This window comes from Clytia hemisphaerica, unplaced genomic scaffold (assembly GCF_902728285.1).
Source record: "Clytia hemisphaerica strain Z4C2 unplaced genomic scaffold, Clytia hemisphaerica genome assembly, whole genome shotgun sequence".
Lineage (NCBI taxonomy): Eukaryota > Metazoa > Cnidaria > Hydrozoa > Leptothecata > Clytiidae > Clytia > Clytia hemisphaerica.
This window is the reverse complement of record NW_027103253.1, coordinates 111,164-128,273: the sequence shown is the minus strand read 5'-3', so window position 1 is coordinate 128,273 and position 17,110 is coordinate 111,164. Positions and strand designations below refer to the sequence as shown.

Here is a 17,110-nt window from a genome sequence, read left to right as displayed (position 1 = left end):
TCCTTAAAAGTCTCAAGTTCACTGAAGTTTGAATAATAAAAATTCATTGTCATAAATATTGTATTTCTAGTGTTGAGAAATTGTATAGCTCAAGGAAATTCCTTTCAAAATTCAACATAAATATTTTAAAAATCTAAAAACAAAATTATAAAGATAGTTTTAAAAATTTGTGACTAATAAAAGTTTCAGCAAAAGAAGAGAAGCATAAACTGCATCAAAACTGATGCTGATTCTTTTTTGGAATATTTGCAAAAATTTACAAATAATGTCTGAGTTGCCTCTCACAGGGCTCCCTCTTTCATGTCAGCCGACGAACCGTGGGTTTTCAATTATTCAAAAATACCAAACATCTTTTTCTTCGAAATGTTTATGAAACATCTCAGAGTGAAAACTGAGAATTTGGGAAGTAAACAAATTTGTACGATACTATACGTTTCCAAGGGTATTCTAGGCCCCTAAGGTACCTACCATCTTGGCAGTCACGAATTTAACAACTTTAACTTTGCAAAAGATTCTTATGCTGCTCCAAAGCACTTAAATATTGCTCAATTTTTGACAACAACCAGGAGTGTTTCTCTACCCTTCATTAGTTTTATACTTTTCATTCACATCCGATTTTTCACCTCGTTTGTAACTTGATCGAACTACAAAAAGTATCTCGATGCAATCCCAAAATTTACTGTTTTTGCTCATAAAAATAAATAATGTGACCTTCTTTGTTTCAAAGCTCTCATATTTGATGATCTTTGGAATTGAAAACTCTACATCAACCTTAACTTCCTCCTCATCAAATGAAGCATGAACTTTCTGCTTTCGATGAACTCACTTCACAGCTTTCAAGTCACAACAATAGTTGGGTCTCTTCTCCTCAAAATGTCATGTCGCTCTTCAAAATCAACCAACAGTGGAATCCAGTGTCTTTTCATGTCTGCGTTTTGCGCCAAGGATATCTCTGAAATTGGTAGATTTAAGGTAGCAATGTCTCTGTAGAATTTAAAACGATTTTTGATGTCTGTTTCGGCATTACTTTCTAAATCTGCTTTGTTTGCTATGATGAGGATCGGAACATTTGTACCTTTAATGTTTTTCAAATCGTTTAAGGTTCGATAGATGACGGATAGACCACTAGATGAGGCCAACGAAAAGACGAGAATGAACGTATCGCTGTTACGTATGACCGTTTCGTAGAGATGCGGGAAGGTTTCACGTAGGTTTCCCGGCGTGTCGTGAACGGAAAGTTCATGTTTACAAGAAATACCTTTCGAATTCAACGAGATATCCACGTTGTAATATTCTGTTGCACGCTCGAAGCCATCTGGATACATTTTGGAGGTGAGTTTTCTACAAATTGTTGTTTTTCCTGATGCAACCTCCCCAAGCACAGCCACTGTATTTGAAAGTTGAAAAATTCTCGATTGTGCTCGTGTGCGACGCACTGTCTTTCTGAGCAAAAATTTCTTGGAAGCTCTCAACTTTTTGCGTATCTTCCAAGGCATTTTGATGAACCGCGAGCTCATTCAGATATTGAAAAATAAATGTTACACTGTTTTCAATTTCGCACTCAAGTGTCACTTGTTACTACTTCCCACTCTCTCAATCTTTAATTAAAAAATCTATCTGTCCTTCATGCACCAATATCTGACCAAATCACATGTAAATATATGCGGAATGAACTATGTAAGCAATAAATCGACTTTCGTTGACGTGAAAACAATTTTGGTCGCTTTATAATTGTTTAGTTGTCGTCGAAAAAAAATATTTTTTCATAAATCACTTTTGTGGCCAGAGATAGAATCGCGCCAATTAAACGACATTCCTTTGCTGCAATGTTATAACAGAAAGGAAATTGTTTCTCAGTTCTTATGATTTTTGAAATTTGTTAAAATAGTGAAAAGATATCCTCTGCGACTTCTGTTAACGAACAAATTAGGGAAGGAAGGCTGTCTATCGATATTGTATGCGAATAAATATTAAAGATCGTAAAGTATGCATTTTAAATGATTTCCGGCGTTTAGAAGCTTAGGTAACACATCTCCCGCATATTTTAAGGAGGGCTTTGCATGATGTCTTTAAATGCTCAGAGGAGGATGCTTGGTAGATTTACAACACTGTGTTAAATGAATGAATGCACCATTTCCTTTCTATTGAAAGGAATACCTCTCTTCGCAACCGTTATCCTTGCTAACCATAGTTTCTGAGTCATGCCGGTCCTCCAAGGTTTTTTGATGACAGATCTTGGCCTTTACAAACTTTACAAGGAGATTTGAACTGTCTTTTTTCGATATTGATGCTACTTCTCTTGACTCCCTTTTCTCTCTTACTTAATCACTTGTGTTATGAATTGGTATTTAAAAAACAAGTATCTTTTCGAAGATTTATCCCAGAGGGTGGGGCAGTGGATTTTTGAGCAAAAATTTGCAATTTTTCCTAGATTTGCTGAAATTTCCACCCATACAGTGCATTTATCAAAACTCCACCCTTACAGTGCATTTCTGATATTTTGAAAAACATACCCTTAACCGCCGCACATACCCGTCGGTCAATTTGCCTGACTGCCTCCCCCCGGGAGATTTATACAAGTGTTAGGTATTGATAACATACAAAATTTCAGCAAAATTGGACGAGCAGTTATACTGAAAGTGAGCATATCGGGTAAAATACGGAGCAGTATGTGAAATATCAACCACTCACGTAACTAAATTGAAATTTTGTACACTGTCTTAAATGGTCAAAATCTATCACTGGTGAAAATTTCAAGTTAAAAGTTCCAGCAGTTCCTGAGTTCTGGCAGGTGGTCAACGTGTATTTTACAGACCGGTCAACAAAGTACCAAATACTCATTGGTCCATTTTTCTGTTAATCGACTCTTTACAATACATTACAATACAATACAATTCATTTACGTTGAAAAGGCTTGCGAGAATGAGTCAGAGTCATCAGTGAGTTGTGCCAGATTTCGATATTTTCTCCTTGCTTTTTTCCTCAAAATATTTATCGATCGAAAGAAAAAGGTTGGACACCGATGGAATGCTTTGCATTAACAGCTATTTAATTGAACTTGAGAAAATAGTTTGATCTATGTGATGCCAGAAATAAACTTACAAGTGACACCCAACCCCTCTCAGTTATGTGAACGGCTTAATGCTCTGTACTTGTGTGTATGATGCCAATTATAAAGGAACGGGAACGGGATGTTGGCGTTATAAGCCTGAGGGACATTCCGAGATTAGCCATCTGACACGAGGTAATTGGATTACGTCACTTAGTGATGTAAAGTATAAACAACGAGAGAGTTCAGTGTATAGATATGTACAATTTTTATTTATAACTTCTTTTTTCTGTGCTTTCTATGAATATTATAATTTTATGTACAACCGATAGAAATAATTAGAGAAATTAATGAAATAATTAACGAATTTTTGATTTTTTTGTTTTCGACATTGTGAATGATAATAAAATTGTGGATTTTTTCTTCTTTGGGAGAATTGGGCAAAAAGCAAGGCCTAAAAATAGAATGTCGGTCCCCTTTTTGTAAAAATTTCATTTTGCGTGTATTTTCATGACTAATTTGTTTACCTGCGGGATATCAATTAAAGCAGAAAAAGGATCTCAGTTCTAGCTTTAAATCTGCAAAACGAAACGCCCACCTACGCAAAGAATACGCCCTTTGTATTTTATTTTTTCTCGTATTCCGAAGAATAATCCTAGAAAATATCAATACCAATTCTTGTATCACACTTCAGTACTTTGTCAATTACCTGTAATATTTCTTTACTGGCTTAAAGTTATAGCGTTTGAAAATCACTTGGTTCTATAATAGTAATAAAATGAGACCCTGCTTTTTGCCCCGCTCGTTTAAAGAAACAACTGAACAATAACTGCAACATGGGGAGCTAAGAATATTATGATTATTTATCTCTTAACACGGCACCATTTCCGCTTTCATCAAATTTCGCTTGTTCTGTCACACAATCGTAGACTTTCTTTTTACCAGGGAGGTTCGTTAAGAACTTGAGGGTGGATGAACTACACCATGAGAATCTGTTCGTTTTGGAGCCCCTCACCACGCTGTCAGATTTGGTGCGCATTTTGACGGATGTTGATGGCTGTATACCGAGCTCTTTTTCTGTCTGTTTATTATTTTCATCCAAAACTTTCGCGAAAATATCAGTATCGTCGAAATCTTTGATCAAATCGTTCAGCGAGTTGCTGCGACACATCTCTTTTCGATTGTTTCGAATAAACTCATCGATGTCATCTCCGACTCGACTCGTCCGACTCAAACAAACTGGTATCTCTAACGCTAATGGTTGACTCTCCGCTGCCAGCGGACTTTTCACCTTGTCCAACAAGTTTGGAGAGGACTGGGTTATACTCTCACCTTCACCTCCGAAGATTTTGCTCATCGGTCGATATTTCGGTTTGACGGGCGAGGGAAATAACTCGCCGTAATAATTATGCCATGTCGAGTAAAACTCATCTGTGACGTCTTTTGGTAGGATGATATGATCAAGTGATAAAGTCAAAGCTGCCATCTTAAATTGTTTTAACGCATTCCTTTTTTCTCTAATGTTAAATCATTTTCACACTTCTCTAAAACTGTTGATGTTCTGTATTCGAAAAAAAGAAAAATAATTTGAAGTATAAGCTCACCAACTCGTGAAGAAAGAGAAAGCGAATTCCAAAAGTTAAAATTTTTCATTAGTTTTATGTTTTCTTCATCCTTTTCCTTTTGATTGTAGAAAATGAAAACTTTCCCCTCCTGAATTTTCGTAGCAGGTGTTTATTTTACCGTGTTGAGGGAAAAAGTTCTGCTTGGTCTAACTTTTCCTCCCTCCTTTTAAAGAAGAGGAACAAATGGAAAAAATATGTTTTTGTAAACACAAAATTTCTTTTTCATTAACGATGATTAACATGAAACTATTACTCCAGCTCGTAAAAATGAAAAATTAATGAGGTTACAGAGCAGGTTCTTAAGAAATCTGGGCTTCGTTTATAGACCTCCTGCAAAGTTTTCTATTTAGGGTAACTGATGAATCATTAACCCCCCCTACCTCGGTCTTTTGTCTGTTTTCTCATTTGGTTAAAGTACTTTTAATGAATATTTGCCCCTTAACTTCTGCCCTGTAAAACAGCTTTTAGTAGGTTGTCTTCAACTTAAGGTCTTAACGATACGCTTAACTTAGAGTTCCAAAAAAGATTAAGAAATCTATATCAAGTCAAAATATCTCCGCAACGCATAAAGATCTAGAATAGCCTTCTTGAAAGCTGAAAAACCTTCTCCCATTGCGATTCTATTTAAGAGCATATCACAAATCTGAACATTGTAATATGGTTTCCCTTAAGAAAATCCTTTCAGCTTTCAACAACCAACTCATCCAAAAGTCACTGGTTAGTTAACCTTTCAACAACCAACTCATCCAAAAAGTCACTGGTTAGTTAACACCATGTCTACTCAAAACAGATCCTAATTTTCCTTCTCCTTTTTACCATAGTAACATCTCATTTATAAATCTCAATTCCAAAGTTTCTCATTCTCAGTTTCCCCTGTTTTGCTTGGAACCCCAATGCGAACCCTTATGGCGAAATTTGTACACTATTACCAAAATATCTTTGCTTTTTCCTATCATAAGATCACAACCTACCTGATTTTTCATTAGCAACCTCGTCACTTTCTTCCTTTCGAACTTTAACTACTAGAGTCACTTTTGGAGGTTACCACGTTGACTTCGAGAAAGAAAAATGACTGTTATTTTGTAATGTCAGAAGGTCTTGTAGTTTTAGATGACGTAATGAAAACATTTTCACTGACATCTTGTTTACTTCACAAACCCTCTCAACGAAACATCATTTCTATATTGAGAATGAAAAACACTGTGGTTTGATGGCCATAGTGCCTATTTTATTCATGGTTAGGAGACTCAATGTTCGGGAACATCCCTTGATTAAATTTTAGACATTTCTAAAGTGTTCCTGTGTCAGGAAATCAATTTCGTGTTTCTTGTTTTCTTCGATGCCTTCAGTAAGTAATTGGCCCATCCCACATTGTCCTTAAAAACTTAAAGTAACCAAAGGTGTATTGTCTGCCAAAGAACGGCCTATTGTAAATACTCGGTAAAATACACGAAAAAGTTTAAGATAGAAAATAAAAAATGAGATTTTTGCTGTTTTATACGTATGAAACTCGAAGCGAAAATCGTTAAATTCCACCAAAATATTTGGCTTTCAAACAAATGCCGGATGGAAAATGATATCTATCGCCATCTTTTGAACACTATCCCTCTCGAATAAAATAATAGATTATATCCGCAGTCGATCATGCGCCGTTAATCTTAAGCCTTAAGCCTATCCTTTTTAAAACTGAATGAGCTTGCGGCTATTTCTCTTGCATTTTGGGCTTAAAATTTGATGTTCCTTAGAAATGCTTAAAATTTTTTTGACTTAAAACAAGTCGAATGTTTGAACTCTTCAACTTGTGACACTTCGATTTGTTTGTTCCTCTGCATATATAATGAAGATATTTTTTTATAGATACTTTTCCCAAACAACTGACCCAAATCTTTACTTTTTGTCTGAAAGGTGATTGACACTGAGTACTAAAATTTAAATTCTAGGGTAGTGGTTTTCTGGCGTTCAATCTGTTGCCCCCCCCTAGAAATCTTTTTCGTGGTTTAGTGGTTCAATCTTTTTCCCTCTGTTTCTTTTGCTGTTTTATTGTAACCTTAGTTCTTGAACCTTGAAATATGAAATCAATCAACCACTCTGGAAAACCATTACTCGTACTTCCATATGGGATTCCTTAACCACATACAAAATTGAGTTTTATCAGACATCGTTGTCCAGGTTGTTGTGATAATGATGGCAACTCCTTCCTATCCCGTTTTAGTCAATACGGCTTTACTATCTTTTAAAGTGCCACAATTTCTCTTCCCTTGTATTTTAGGGTAAGCTCAACATTACGTATTGGAATCTTAAAACATAAGCTTGCTATTATGGTTGGACGGAATTTCGGTATTTTCGCCAAACAACTTTCGAATTCGGTAAAGTAAAAAACTTAAGGTTTATAAGCAACGGTTCAAACACTATGCTCTCTTTGTTGCTCTAGCGTGCACATAGCCAGCAGATTCCTGTCAGCAATGTGTATTCCTAATTGAAAAAAAAGGAGGACTTCCTACTTTATAAGGAATAGGACGGTTCCCCACATGCTTATTTTCCAGTGTATCATGTGGAGGTGCAAAAATATTCAATGTACTGTATAGTGTTTTAATTGTTGTGTTTGACTTCTCCCTGTCGCCGTCATCATATTTTGGGAAAGAAACAATAATGAAACAAAAAAAAAGATGAAACACCATTCCTGAAGAGCACCGCACCTAATATCAGCAATTTAAAATGAGCGCTGTCCTCAATAACCTCTGCCCTCTAATAAGCTCCGTCCTCTTTACGAAATTGCAGCTTTTCCTTTGCCAAGCCCCTCGGGCATTCCTTTCCTTGTGCGATTCACGAAATGTATTTTTTTGTGTTTAAATAGTTTTTGTCCTAATTTGTCCTTTCATGGTCCTTTGTCTTTAGGACAGTGCCTTAGACCGTACAGTTTAATTTCAAGATTCGAGTATAAATTTCGAATCTTTCACGGTAGCTCTAAAATATGGCGGTTTTCAGATTACGTATTCATGATATTTGCCACTAGTTCCGGATTATTTTGTGTGCTTCCGTATGAAAGATTACATCATGAATATCATGAATTTTGAGTTCGTTCCCTACTAAAATTGAGTTTTCTAGAACGCTGTGCATATAATCGGCGCCAAAATATATTGGCAATTTTGGGTATTTTAACGTTTTTCTGAATTTAAAGGTCGGATGAGAATTGCAGTTTCAGTACTTCCACTTTGCTTCATTGGATTTTTCGATATGGAAGGGGTTAAGTGGCTTCCAGGTTATATTTACAGCCTTATAGGAAAATCTTTGAGCTTTTAGATCCTGAGATCCTAAGCTCGTAAGTCTTAAGTCACGTGTTAAAAACTCTATTTCCGAACTGTACTTCAAAGCACTTAAAAAAAGATCGCTTGCGGTTTTAAAGTTTTGAGGGAATTCCCCTTTTGTGCCAAATATTTTAGTGCGATTGTAGTAAGCTTTGGTTTCCACAAAACATATTCTTGGATACGATCTCAGAAGAAGTATTTTTATCCTGAGAGGTACACTTTTGAAGGTTAACCAGATTATATTGAGACAGGGATGTGCAACCTTTAGGGAGAGAAACTTTCGCTGGAAAGAAATATTTGCGGAATAACCCCCCCCCCTCCTGAACAACTGCCAATATGGTTCAACGACAAGGCATTATATCCTCTGGTGGTACGCATTAATTTAGTTGAATTTCTCTCTTAAAAATGGATTCAAATTGAATCTCAGATTTGTGTAAGAAAGGGGGACGAGATGGAGTTTTTACAAGCTCTTATTTGATTTCGTTGGTCGTTAACCAGTAATAAATGTTTTTTTTTTACTTTTTCTAAAGAACGCGTCATTTTTATTACTTTAAGTGATCAATTATTAAAGTATCTTATAAAATCCATCCCATTTGATCTTCGAGATCTTCAGATCTCGTTTGTCTGGTCGTTTCGAAAAGTTTTTGACTGATTTGACTGGGTAGTATTAGTATGGAAAACTTTGACGGAAGCGGTAGGGTATATGACATTCTGGTTATTTTTGAATTGATTTTTTATTTGTGTTCATCTTCTACTAAACTCTACAAAAGCAATTTTCTCTGAATTGTTTAAAAAATATTTATCAAATAATTTAGGGCATGAAATTTTTCGTTTTGCGGGTGAAATTAAAAATAAAATAAAACTAAAGAAACAAAAATCTATGTACAAGTTCAACTGACAACACAAAAAACAAGTCACGTGTCAAAAACAGAAGGGCTCAACATTTCCAGCAGTAAGTTTTAGACATTAGAGTAAAGAATTTAACTTTTTCATAAATATCAAATCTTCTATTTATCGATTATCTTTCACAGAAGTACTAGAATAATTATTGCTTGAATCAGTAAGACACTAAAACGATGAATTGTTGGAACCTATTTGAAAAATCCTGGCTGTAAGCAAATAGTAACATTTTGTCAAAACATTGGAATGGTTTCAGAATCTACATGGTGATTTCCAGATGCGGCTCATCATAGCTTTCCAATGGTTCCGCAGCGTATGACATCCCTTTCATATGGTGACCGCCTTTCGGTTTGAGTTCAAATTTACCGGTGAAATTACTCATTTTCCCGTATCGTCCGTAAATATCAATAGCGCAGACAGCAAATTTGTATTTGATGTGATATTTTAGTTTATCTATATTGCAAGACATTGGCAAGGGCAGTGCGTCCACGATGCCGATTCGCTTCATTGTGCCGACCTTGTGGCCGAATAATTCTCTAGCGAAAAGTTGGTACGATTTAACCAAAGAACTATCGCAATTTGAAGTTGCATTCCAAGTTAGTGTGACCCCGTTTTCGTTTTGACTTTCGACTATGTGCAACTTGGGCGGTAGTTTGGTGTAGAAATCACTATTGTATTTGGAGAGTTCGTGTGAGTTTGATGAAAGTTGAGGAATGCTGCGTCGTAGCATTGGTGCGGAGTAAGGTTTATGTCTACGGCTTGTGGAAGGTAAACGGTGATGCGGTATTTCCATAGTGGGCGAGTAAGTAGATTTGTATGAGGTCTGTGGTAGTGGAGGTGGTGGAGGGGCTAGCAAGGAGTTTTGGGAGGTCTTTGGGTGATGAATATCGTGAAGTTTAGGCGAACGTAAGCCATGAGGTGAATGGCCGTTTTTAGTGTTGTGTTTGCCCTTTAAATGATGATGTTGTTGTGAATAGAAACGTTTGTAATACGTGTTTGACGAGGAGGGGAAAAAGGTGGGCGTGGGCGGTGAATGAGGAGAGGCGGGAAGACTCTTATACCGTGAGTAAGTGTCAGGATAGTGGTATGTCGGTGAAGAGCTACGGCGTCGATCGATCAGAGACGTTGTGCCGTTGTTACGTGAAGACGTTTTTAGTTGCATGTTGTAATAAGTTGAACGGAAGACTTCGTTACGCTGTTCCATCTCTTCTGCCGAGTCCGCCCCACCGCCCTCTTTTTTAGGTTTCACGGTTTCGCCTTTGGCTGCGTCGTCATTTGGTGGAGTGCGTGGTGAAAGTTCTTCTTTCTTGAGATTGAAAGGGATGTGTATATGATTGAATGTGTTTGGTTGTTCTCTGTGTGCTGGTGAACAAGGTGCAGGTTTTTTGGAACTGGTTGCTAAGCTTTCCACGGAGAAATTCGATACTGAAACAAATAACGGTTTTATTTTCGACATCTCTTTAGATCCCATCCGCCGTTCGTAGATCTTGAGTTGACTTGGCGCAGACGTAGCCTGTGAAGATGAAGGGGATGAAGTTCGATCAGAGGCCAGTCCAGTTGCAAGTTTTCTTTGCAGACTTTCTAGATGTGTTTCTTTTGCCAAGCTAATCATTTCTGACAAAATGACGTCATTATCCTCCTATGAAAGAAAAGAAAATGCGTTGATTAATAGAATAAGAGCCCAAAGGAATAGGAAAATATATCTTCTTTCGTTCATGGATAGACTTTGTCAAGCAATTATGCATTTCTTTATTTTGTTGTACTTTTTGAAACTTTGGCAAATTAAATTTAGCAACAAAAGGCTCTGAGAATGTACTGACCTACCCGATTCAAAATGTTTTAATAATTAATGGATTACTCAGCCCCATTCCCTTCCTGGACACTTTGAAATAAAAGAAACGGTCTCTTTTATGCGCGATCGTGCCTCAGTATTTTTTGATTAAAATAGATTCTTCTAAAAAGTCGGGTTTTTTATCGTGCCAGGAATGAGAACTGAGTTCTCGCTACGAAAACAGCGGGTAGCGTTCCCCTGCATCCAACACACCGTTTTCTATTTGGAATAAAAGAGAGAGAGAAGTTTTGAAAATTTCGTTTTAATCAATTCGTAGCACGGAACATGTCTTCTATCCTTCATTTTCGTTCAATTTATCCAAATAGTGTTTTCTTATTGGAAATCTCCTCGTCCAACAGTTAAACTGTGTATTGAAAGGGTTTCAAAAGAACTTTTATTTTTGTAGAGATAGAAATTAGAAAATGGGACAATAATCACCCTGAAGGGAGTTTTTGGAAATTTCAAAATGAATATTGTTTGTAGCGAAACGTTGTTTGACAGCGGTTGCTCTGTCTGAGGTTTCGTCCATGATTAATAAAAACGTACAAGTCATTTTAAGGAGGATAACTGTGAGATTGAATGAGTTTTGTGGAGCAACTGGGTTGACTCAAGGTGCGCACCACATAAGAATGTCATAATAAACACACCAGGATGTTTCTCTTAATTTGACCAATTTATTTCCAGGCTCTTTTCAATCATTATTGTTATCACAAAGTGACGTGGAGTTATCTGGAGAATCACTCCCCTTTTTGTTGTTTCAGACGTTGCTTAGCAACCAATGACATTTTCGACTTCTGCACTAAGTTTGTTTTTCTTCTTGCGCCTTCTTCTGATTTCCATTTTCTTGGATGATTGAAACACCCTCACAATCACTTTTGATATGTAAGAAATACATCCCCCATCCAAACTATAGAGTTAAAGTCCCTCCAGAATTTCATTTTTGTAAAAACAACCTTTAAATTTGAGGTACCTCTTTTCCTTTCTCCAAGAGTTGGGAGACGATATTTTCCAATCTTTTGCAGCGTTTTCGGAGGGAATAATTTTCCAGTTCGATTCGTTCCAATCTGTCATCTTCAAGGCTCTCATCTTCATCACAACTTTCCAATCTTCCATTTGCTGTACGGTGCTCAAATTCTGGATACTGAAATCACAATCGAATTTTTGTGAGAATCTTTAGATTATGTATTGGGAATATTTCAAGTGAATTTCGAACATAAGACTTCTATTATTCAATGTTATATGAAATGGAGTCTCCAATACTCGAACTACCCTCAGTGGGAACGCATATTTGTTAGAGCTATGGACATTTTGAGTTATGAAGGTTTATGAGGCATTTTTAATTAAAGGGACGAGAAAACTTTCAAATTGCGAGACATTCGAGTTACAGAGGTCCGAGTTGTGAGTGGACAGTTTTTGGAGCTGTAGCCACTCTAAAGTGCACACACCAAAGGTTCTTGAATCCTCGTATGACTTCGGTTCAGTATTCCCACTGAGACAATGATAATAAAAAATGGAAAAGTTACCTTGGTATTGCTTCGTGGTGATTGGCTCCCTTCGTCAGGTGCTTTGGCGTCTCTTTCCGTCTCCGTCATTTCTTCTTTTGTTTGTTGTGCCAGAGGTTCATACTGTAGTGGTATGGGTTGAATGTTGCTCTCAGATAGCATGTTGATATTTTTGTATATTTCTTTACTGTAACATTTTATCTGAAAGATAACAAGATGAAGTGTTATGAATAGACGACTTTTTGTCATGTCGTGTTACTTAGTTTTTTTCCCTGGTGTCTTACACTCAACACAACTTATAGACAATCCTGATACATCTAAATGTAATCTTTTTTCCTCTTTGACCTTGCCAACAATTTAAATCGAAAGAGAAATTTCAAAAAAGTCGCATGTGAAACTTCATTTCCAAGAACCTTATTTTTCAAAGACAATCATGTCTAAGATAACGAAATTTTCAAAACAAATGAAAATTTTTTTGACAATTTTCTTTTACGAAAAGGAAATCGCTACAACTATCAACCAGAAAATGAAAAATTAAAAGTATGAAACAATTTCAAAACATATAAAACAAAAAAAGCGAAAATAAATTTTTCCAAACAGAGTTTAGAAACACAGTAAAAAAAAGAGCCTATTCAATTTTTATTGGTTCAGATCTTGACTCCCACTGACAATGTTTTGAACCCTGGAAATGAGGTTTTCAGACAATAGATGAATAGTTAGAACGGAGGACACCTAGGGTTTGTATGGTGAATAGGTTTCCATACAACTACACTCAACAGCATGCAAATGATACGACTGTTAACAAGACCATACGGAGTCCTCAATTATTCATGCAAATTGTCGAAAAATGTATAACAAACTATAAAGAAGCTCATCTAACCTAACCGTGAAGCCTATTCTCTCCTCTTTACTGCGCTCGGCAACCCGTCTTTTCTGCGATTATTGCGTCTTTCCGCGCTCATCTTTTTTCCTAGAAAAATTACTTTTCATTACTACGACAAACTTTTAAAGGAATAGATGAATTGCTCTATCAGACATATCAAACTATGCGATCAACTGAGTCTCATTTCCCTTTCTCCCTGTTTCGTCAAGTCATGTTTGAAAATAAAGTTCGATTAAAGAGAGAAAGAGAGTGGTATACTTTTGGCTTTTTTCTGAAAGCGTATCTCACTCTATTGCTGCATTTGATCGCCTATGGATTCTTTGAAGGTTACATAAAAACAAAAACCTTGTTCCTGCCTTGCGTTATAGTCTTATAAAACAGCATGGGATCCTTGCAATATTTCTCTCTCACAATAAGATACAACCACCCTTTTCTTTCAAGAAGCGGGAATCGTAATTCACTCACTGATCTCAAAAGATGGAAGAGTGAAAAGTTACAAATATAACCACAGGATCCCCTTCTAGACTTCTTTTGTTTTCCTTTTTTTAATTTTTGATATCGAAATTCAGGATTTTTTTTCAATTCGCCAAAAAGTCGTTTGATTGACGCCGGTAAAAAAACATATGAATAATGAAGTGCACTCCTATCGTCCGAATGCAACCCGATTACCCGCTACATGGGGTGTCCGTGATATCGTGAATTAAACATCTTTTCATTCACACATGGGGAATAGTACCCAACCTCCTTACCAAGGAATAACAAAACTACATTTTAAAGCCTATTTATGGTTTTCACTTATTCTCTAAGATAAGTTTTCATGCTCCAACCTTATACAAAATCAAAGTATAACTTTGTCTTCTTTAATCTTTCCTATTTAACGTTTGCCAAAAAGCTGGTCGAAAAAAATCGAATGTCAGTAAATTGATTGGTCGAACCAGTCCAATCAAAATTTTTCTTTTTGATTAGATTGGATCAAAAATTTGACGGTTATATCGGAGCCAGAGTTCGAAGCAATGCCCTGCGAGAACCTCTTTTCCCAATTTTCAGCCTAGATTTTCAAGAGAATTTATGAACCTGTTTTTCGAATTTCGTAATGTTTGGCTAGCTGTCTTATGGCTTTGTGCCCCTGTGAGAGACTTTCAACGGTGTAAAAGAGGGTTCCTCATGGCTCGCACGTATCCGAAACCTATTTTGTCTACCCCCCCCCCTATCTCCCCAGAATTTTAGAATTGTCATCTTGACTATACGCTTATTTTTCCTAAATTTGTTGCGCAAATGATTGAACGTCTCAAAACTTTAAAGCCTGAAGTTATTACTGATTGAATCTTACTCAGAATATTTACAATCACTCAAATTTGGTAGAAGGGAAAGTCTAGAAAAGTTTAGTATGTGGTCATTTATTGTTAAAAACGCTTGCCCTGAATTGATAATGAAAACGCCCGAAAATCTTCTGATTTTACAAGTTTACATTTAATAAAGACATAAAGCTCAATTCCATTTGACTCCTCTACGCCCATCAGAAAACCGCCTTCAGAGAAACATTTAATTACAAAGTTTCAAGCTGTGCTAAAAGCGACGTGTGCTTCGACAATAGACTAATCACGGGCCGTTTGTCAAAAGATCATGGGCCGTTTGTTAAAAGATCATGGGCCGTTTGTTAAAAGAGTTTTTGTGGGGCACTGTGAACAGTGCTGGGCCTTACACTCTACGTGATTATTTGGAATTGCAGACAACGTTCCCCCTATGCTTTTCAGATGAAAATAGTAATAACTGCACTCTCCTTTTTGATTAAAGATTATTTTCTTAGCGGGAATGTAGTGAGCTCACTTCTCTTTCATGTCACAGTATGCGCAGTCTGTACCTTTCTCTTTGCAACAAAAGCTTTTGAACATCCAAACAAAATTCCTTCCAAATACATACACGAAACTAAAGCTAATTGTGTATGACTCAGACAAGCTGAGCGACCCTTTGTAGGGTGATTCGTTGACCCAACTGAAAGTTTTCTCCCTCTACTGTTCTTCAGTTCTCTTCGTGTAAACAAAGCTTTGAATCTTTCTAACATTTGTGAACACGAAACAGAAAGGAGTCTGAAGCTGACATGATGAATTTTTCATATAAAGAGCTCACTGAATGTTGGATAAATTAGGCTAATTTTAGTCACGAAAGTTTATGAAATCACATCGTATTTGAACAATTCACCTTCTAGGAGAAATAGAAACAGGCAACATCACTATATTGTATCCTTGGCAAATCTATGTCCATCTCTTTCCCCCAATTAAATATCAGCTTTATAAATTGCAAATTCATTAGAAGCGTCTTGGTAGAAGCTCCCCGAGAGAACTTTATTAATTTTGAGAAATCTTATTACCTGTTCGACTGTTACAAATACAATGTGCCTCGTTGTTGTCTCCACAGGTTGTTTCATGTGGTCCCACAGTCCCAAATCAAGCGAACCAACCTGCGAGTGAATCGATTCAATTATCGTGGCCAGAAATATTTTAATGATGATCAAAATAAAAAAAACATCAAAAGCAAATTTATTAACCCGCAGAGCTATATATTAGTGATTATTTTGACTTTAATTTCATAAAGGTCTTTTTTTTGTATGGTGATATTTGATTGGCCTTATCATAGAACGCCGTAGGAACAAAAAAACCTAGAGAAAATTCATTTAAAACTTTTTATTACTCATTTTAAAATAGGTTAAAAGAGAACCTACCGTAACTAACATCTACCATTTTGAATTTTATGCATCCACCATTATCCGCCAGTATAGCTCTAATGTTTAGATTATAATTTAAGACCCTCTAGCTTTTAGCTGGTTAGATATCTACATATCAAAGCTATTGTTTCAGACTATTTATTGTCTGTAGTTTCGTGTTTCAAAATAAAAATTTGAGAATCTAAGAGAATTTTATACCATCAATATTTAATAGTAAATCAGCATGAGTAGGAATTTCATAAAAGGCAAACCAATTAATTTCATGTTGTCTTTCCATAAAGAACGAAGGTCTTAAGTTCAATACAAACAGCATGAGCCAACAATAGTTAGACAATACTTTGGTTGTACCTTATATATCTGTAATGTGATCTTTATTTTTGCCAATGAAAACCCTATAGCTGGGTACCGTACTAATTCCTTTATGAAATTATGTTTCTTCAAGGCTCCCGAAGTGGTGGCCTTTATTTAGCCATGGTTTTTCCAATTTATCTTGGATTTTGCAAAGCCCCTGTAGCCTTTTCTCTTTCAAACTGAGTTCCAACCTTCAATTTTTTGGTGATCCTACAAAGATGTAACCTTGAAATAGAAACATAACATAAATCTCAGCCTAAGTAGAGTGTGGTCTTGCTACGTTTTCCATCCCCTTCTCCAGCTTCTTCTAGAGCTCGATCTAGCAAAATGTTGTTTTTGGTCACGCGTCATGGCTTTCTTAGCGACTTCGTCTATTGATTGCCTCTGTCAGATATTCAAAATAATCCTCAGCCATAAAACCTGGTAAGGCTTTCAAGAAAATAAATGTTCGGCTATGAAAACTTTTGCTATTTTTTCTGCTGATTTCGTACAGTAAAATGAAACACTGCCGATAACTTGAGAATACTGGATACCAATTTATATCTAAAATATCTGATAACTTGGTTAAGTGATGAAGGTGATTGGATTCCTTGAAGGAACCATCTTTCTTGTCAGAATTGGTAGAGAGATGTTGCGTGTTATTTTGATCAGAGGATGTTCTATAAAAGGCATACCTAAAAAATTCTTTTGATATATCAGTCTTTTGGCAGTACTGCCCATGATACCAAAGCATCTTGCAGTTGCAGGGAAAAGAAACCTACTTGCCGCACATAAAGCGAATATCATATGAGAAAAAGTTTACCCCCTACCAGTGAAACGTATTGTGTTGTTTCCTGTGTGTTTATGGTTTTGTGTATTTTAGTTGTACTCAATGCATGAGGTAGAACCCCCATGGTTCTTTGGATGGAGGAAAGGATGATTTTGTTGAATTGATTGATTGAT

At 36.3% G+C, this 17,110-nt stretch overlaps 4 protein-coding genes across 4 annotated transcripts in view; 1 reads left to right on the top strand and 3 right to left on the bottom strand.

Annotated features, from left to right (window-relative positions):
• The window catches only part of LOC136798121 (dentin sialophosphoprotein-like), a 43,279-nt gene that overhangs the window by 4,979 nt on the left and 21,190 nt on the right, over positions 1–17,110 (top strand). Inside the window, exon 2 of the mRNA XM_067054708.1 lies at positions 1,102–1,332. The gene's annotated coding sequence lies outside the window, so the exon portion shown is untranslated. The remainder of the gene's footprint in view (positions 1–1,101; positions 1,333–17,110) is intronic.
• Positions 837–1,325, bottom strand: LOC136797362 (ras-related protein RabZ-like). Its single transcript, XM_067053949.1, has one exon. The coding sequence runs from the start codon at positions 1,323–1,325 to the stop codon at positions 837–839; it is 489 nt and encodes a 162-aa protein (XP_066910050.1).
• On the bottom strand, positions 3,723–5,712 carry LOC136798188 (uncharacterized). The gene is made up of 2 exons (XM_067054772.1): positions 5,646–5,712; positions 3,723–4,610 (listed from the first exon to the last, which is right to left on the bottom strand). Exon 2 carries the CDS (start codon positions 4,533–4,535, stop codon positions 3,909–3,911), a length of 627 nt encoding a protein of 208 aa, XP_066910873.1. The 5' UTR covers positions 4,536–4,610; positions 5,646–5,712; the 3' UTR covers positions 3,723–3,908.
• LOC136798156 (activating transcription factor 7-interacting protein 1-like) lies at positions 8,978–15,962 on the bottom strand. Its single transcript, XM_067054741.1, has 5 exons — positions 15,815–15,962; positions 15,464–15,553; positions 12,234–12,413; positions 11,681–11,851; positions 8,978–10,518 (listed from the first exon to the last, which is right to left on the bottom strand). The coding sequence occupies exons 1-5, from the start codon at positions 15,824–15,826 to the stop codon at positions 9,139–9,141; spliced, it is 1,833 nt and encodes a 610-aa protein (XP_066910842.1). The 5' UTR covers positions 15,827–15,962; the 3' UTR covers positions 8,978–9,138.

Bases quoted from the DNA above. Each gene is read 5' to 3' on its own strand.
- LOC136797362 (XM_067053949.1), bottom strand. From the start codon at position 1,325: ATGTATCCAGATGGCTTCGAGCGTGCAACAGAATATTACAACGTGGAT.
- LOC136798188 (XM_067054772.1), bottom strand. From the start codon at position 4,535: ATGGCAGCTTTGACTTTATCACTTGATCATATCATCCTACCAAAAGAC.
- LOC136798156 (XM_067054741.1), bottom strand. The intron at 12,414-15,463 runs GTAATAAGATTT...GTTATCTTTCAG, and splicing joins TATTTGTAACAGTCGAACAG to ATAAAATGTTACAGTAAAGA. The intron at 10,519-11,680 runs GTACCTCAAATT...TTTCTTTCATAG, and splicing joins TCTTGGAGAAAGGAAAAGAG to GAGGATAATGACGTCATTTT.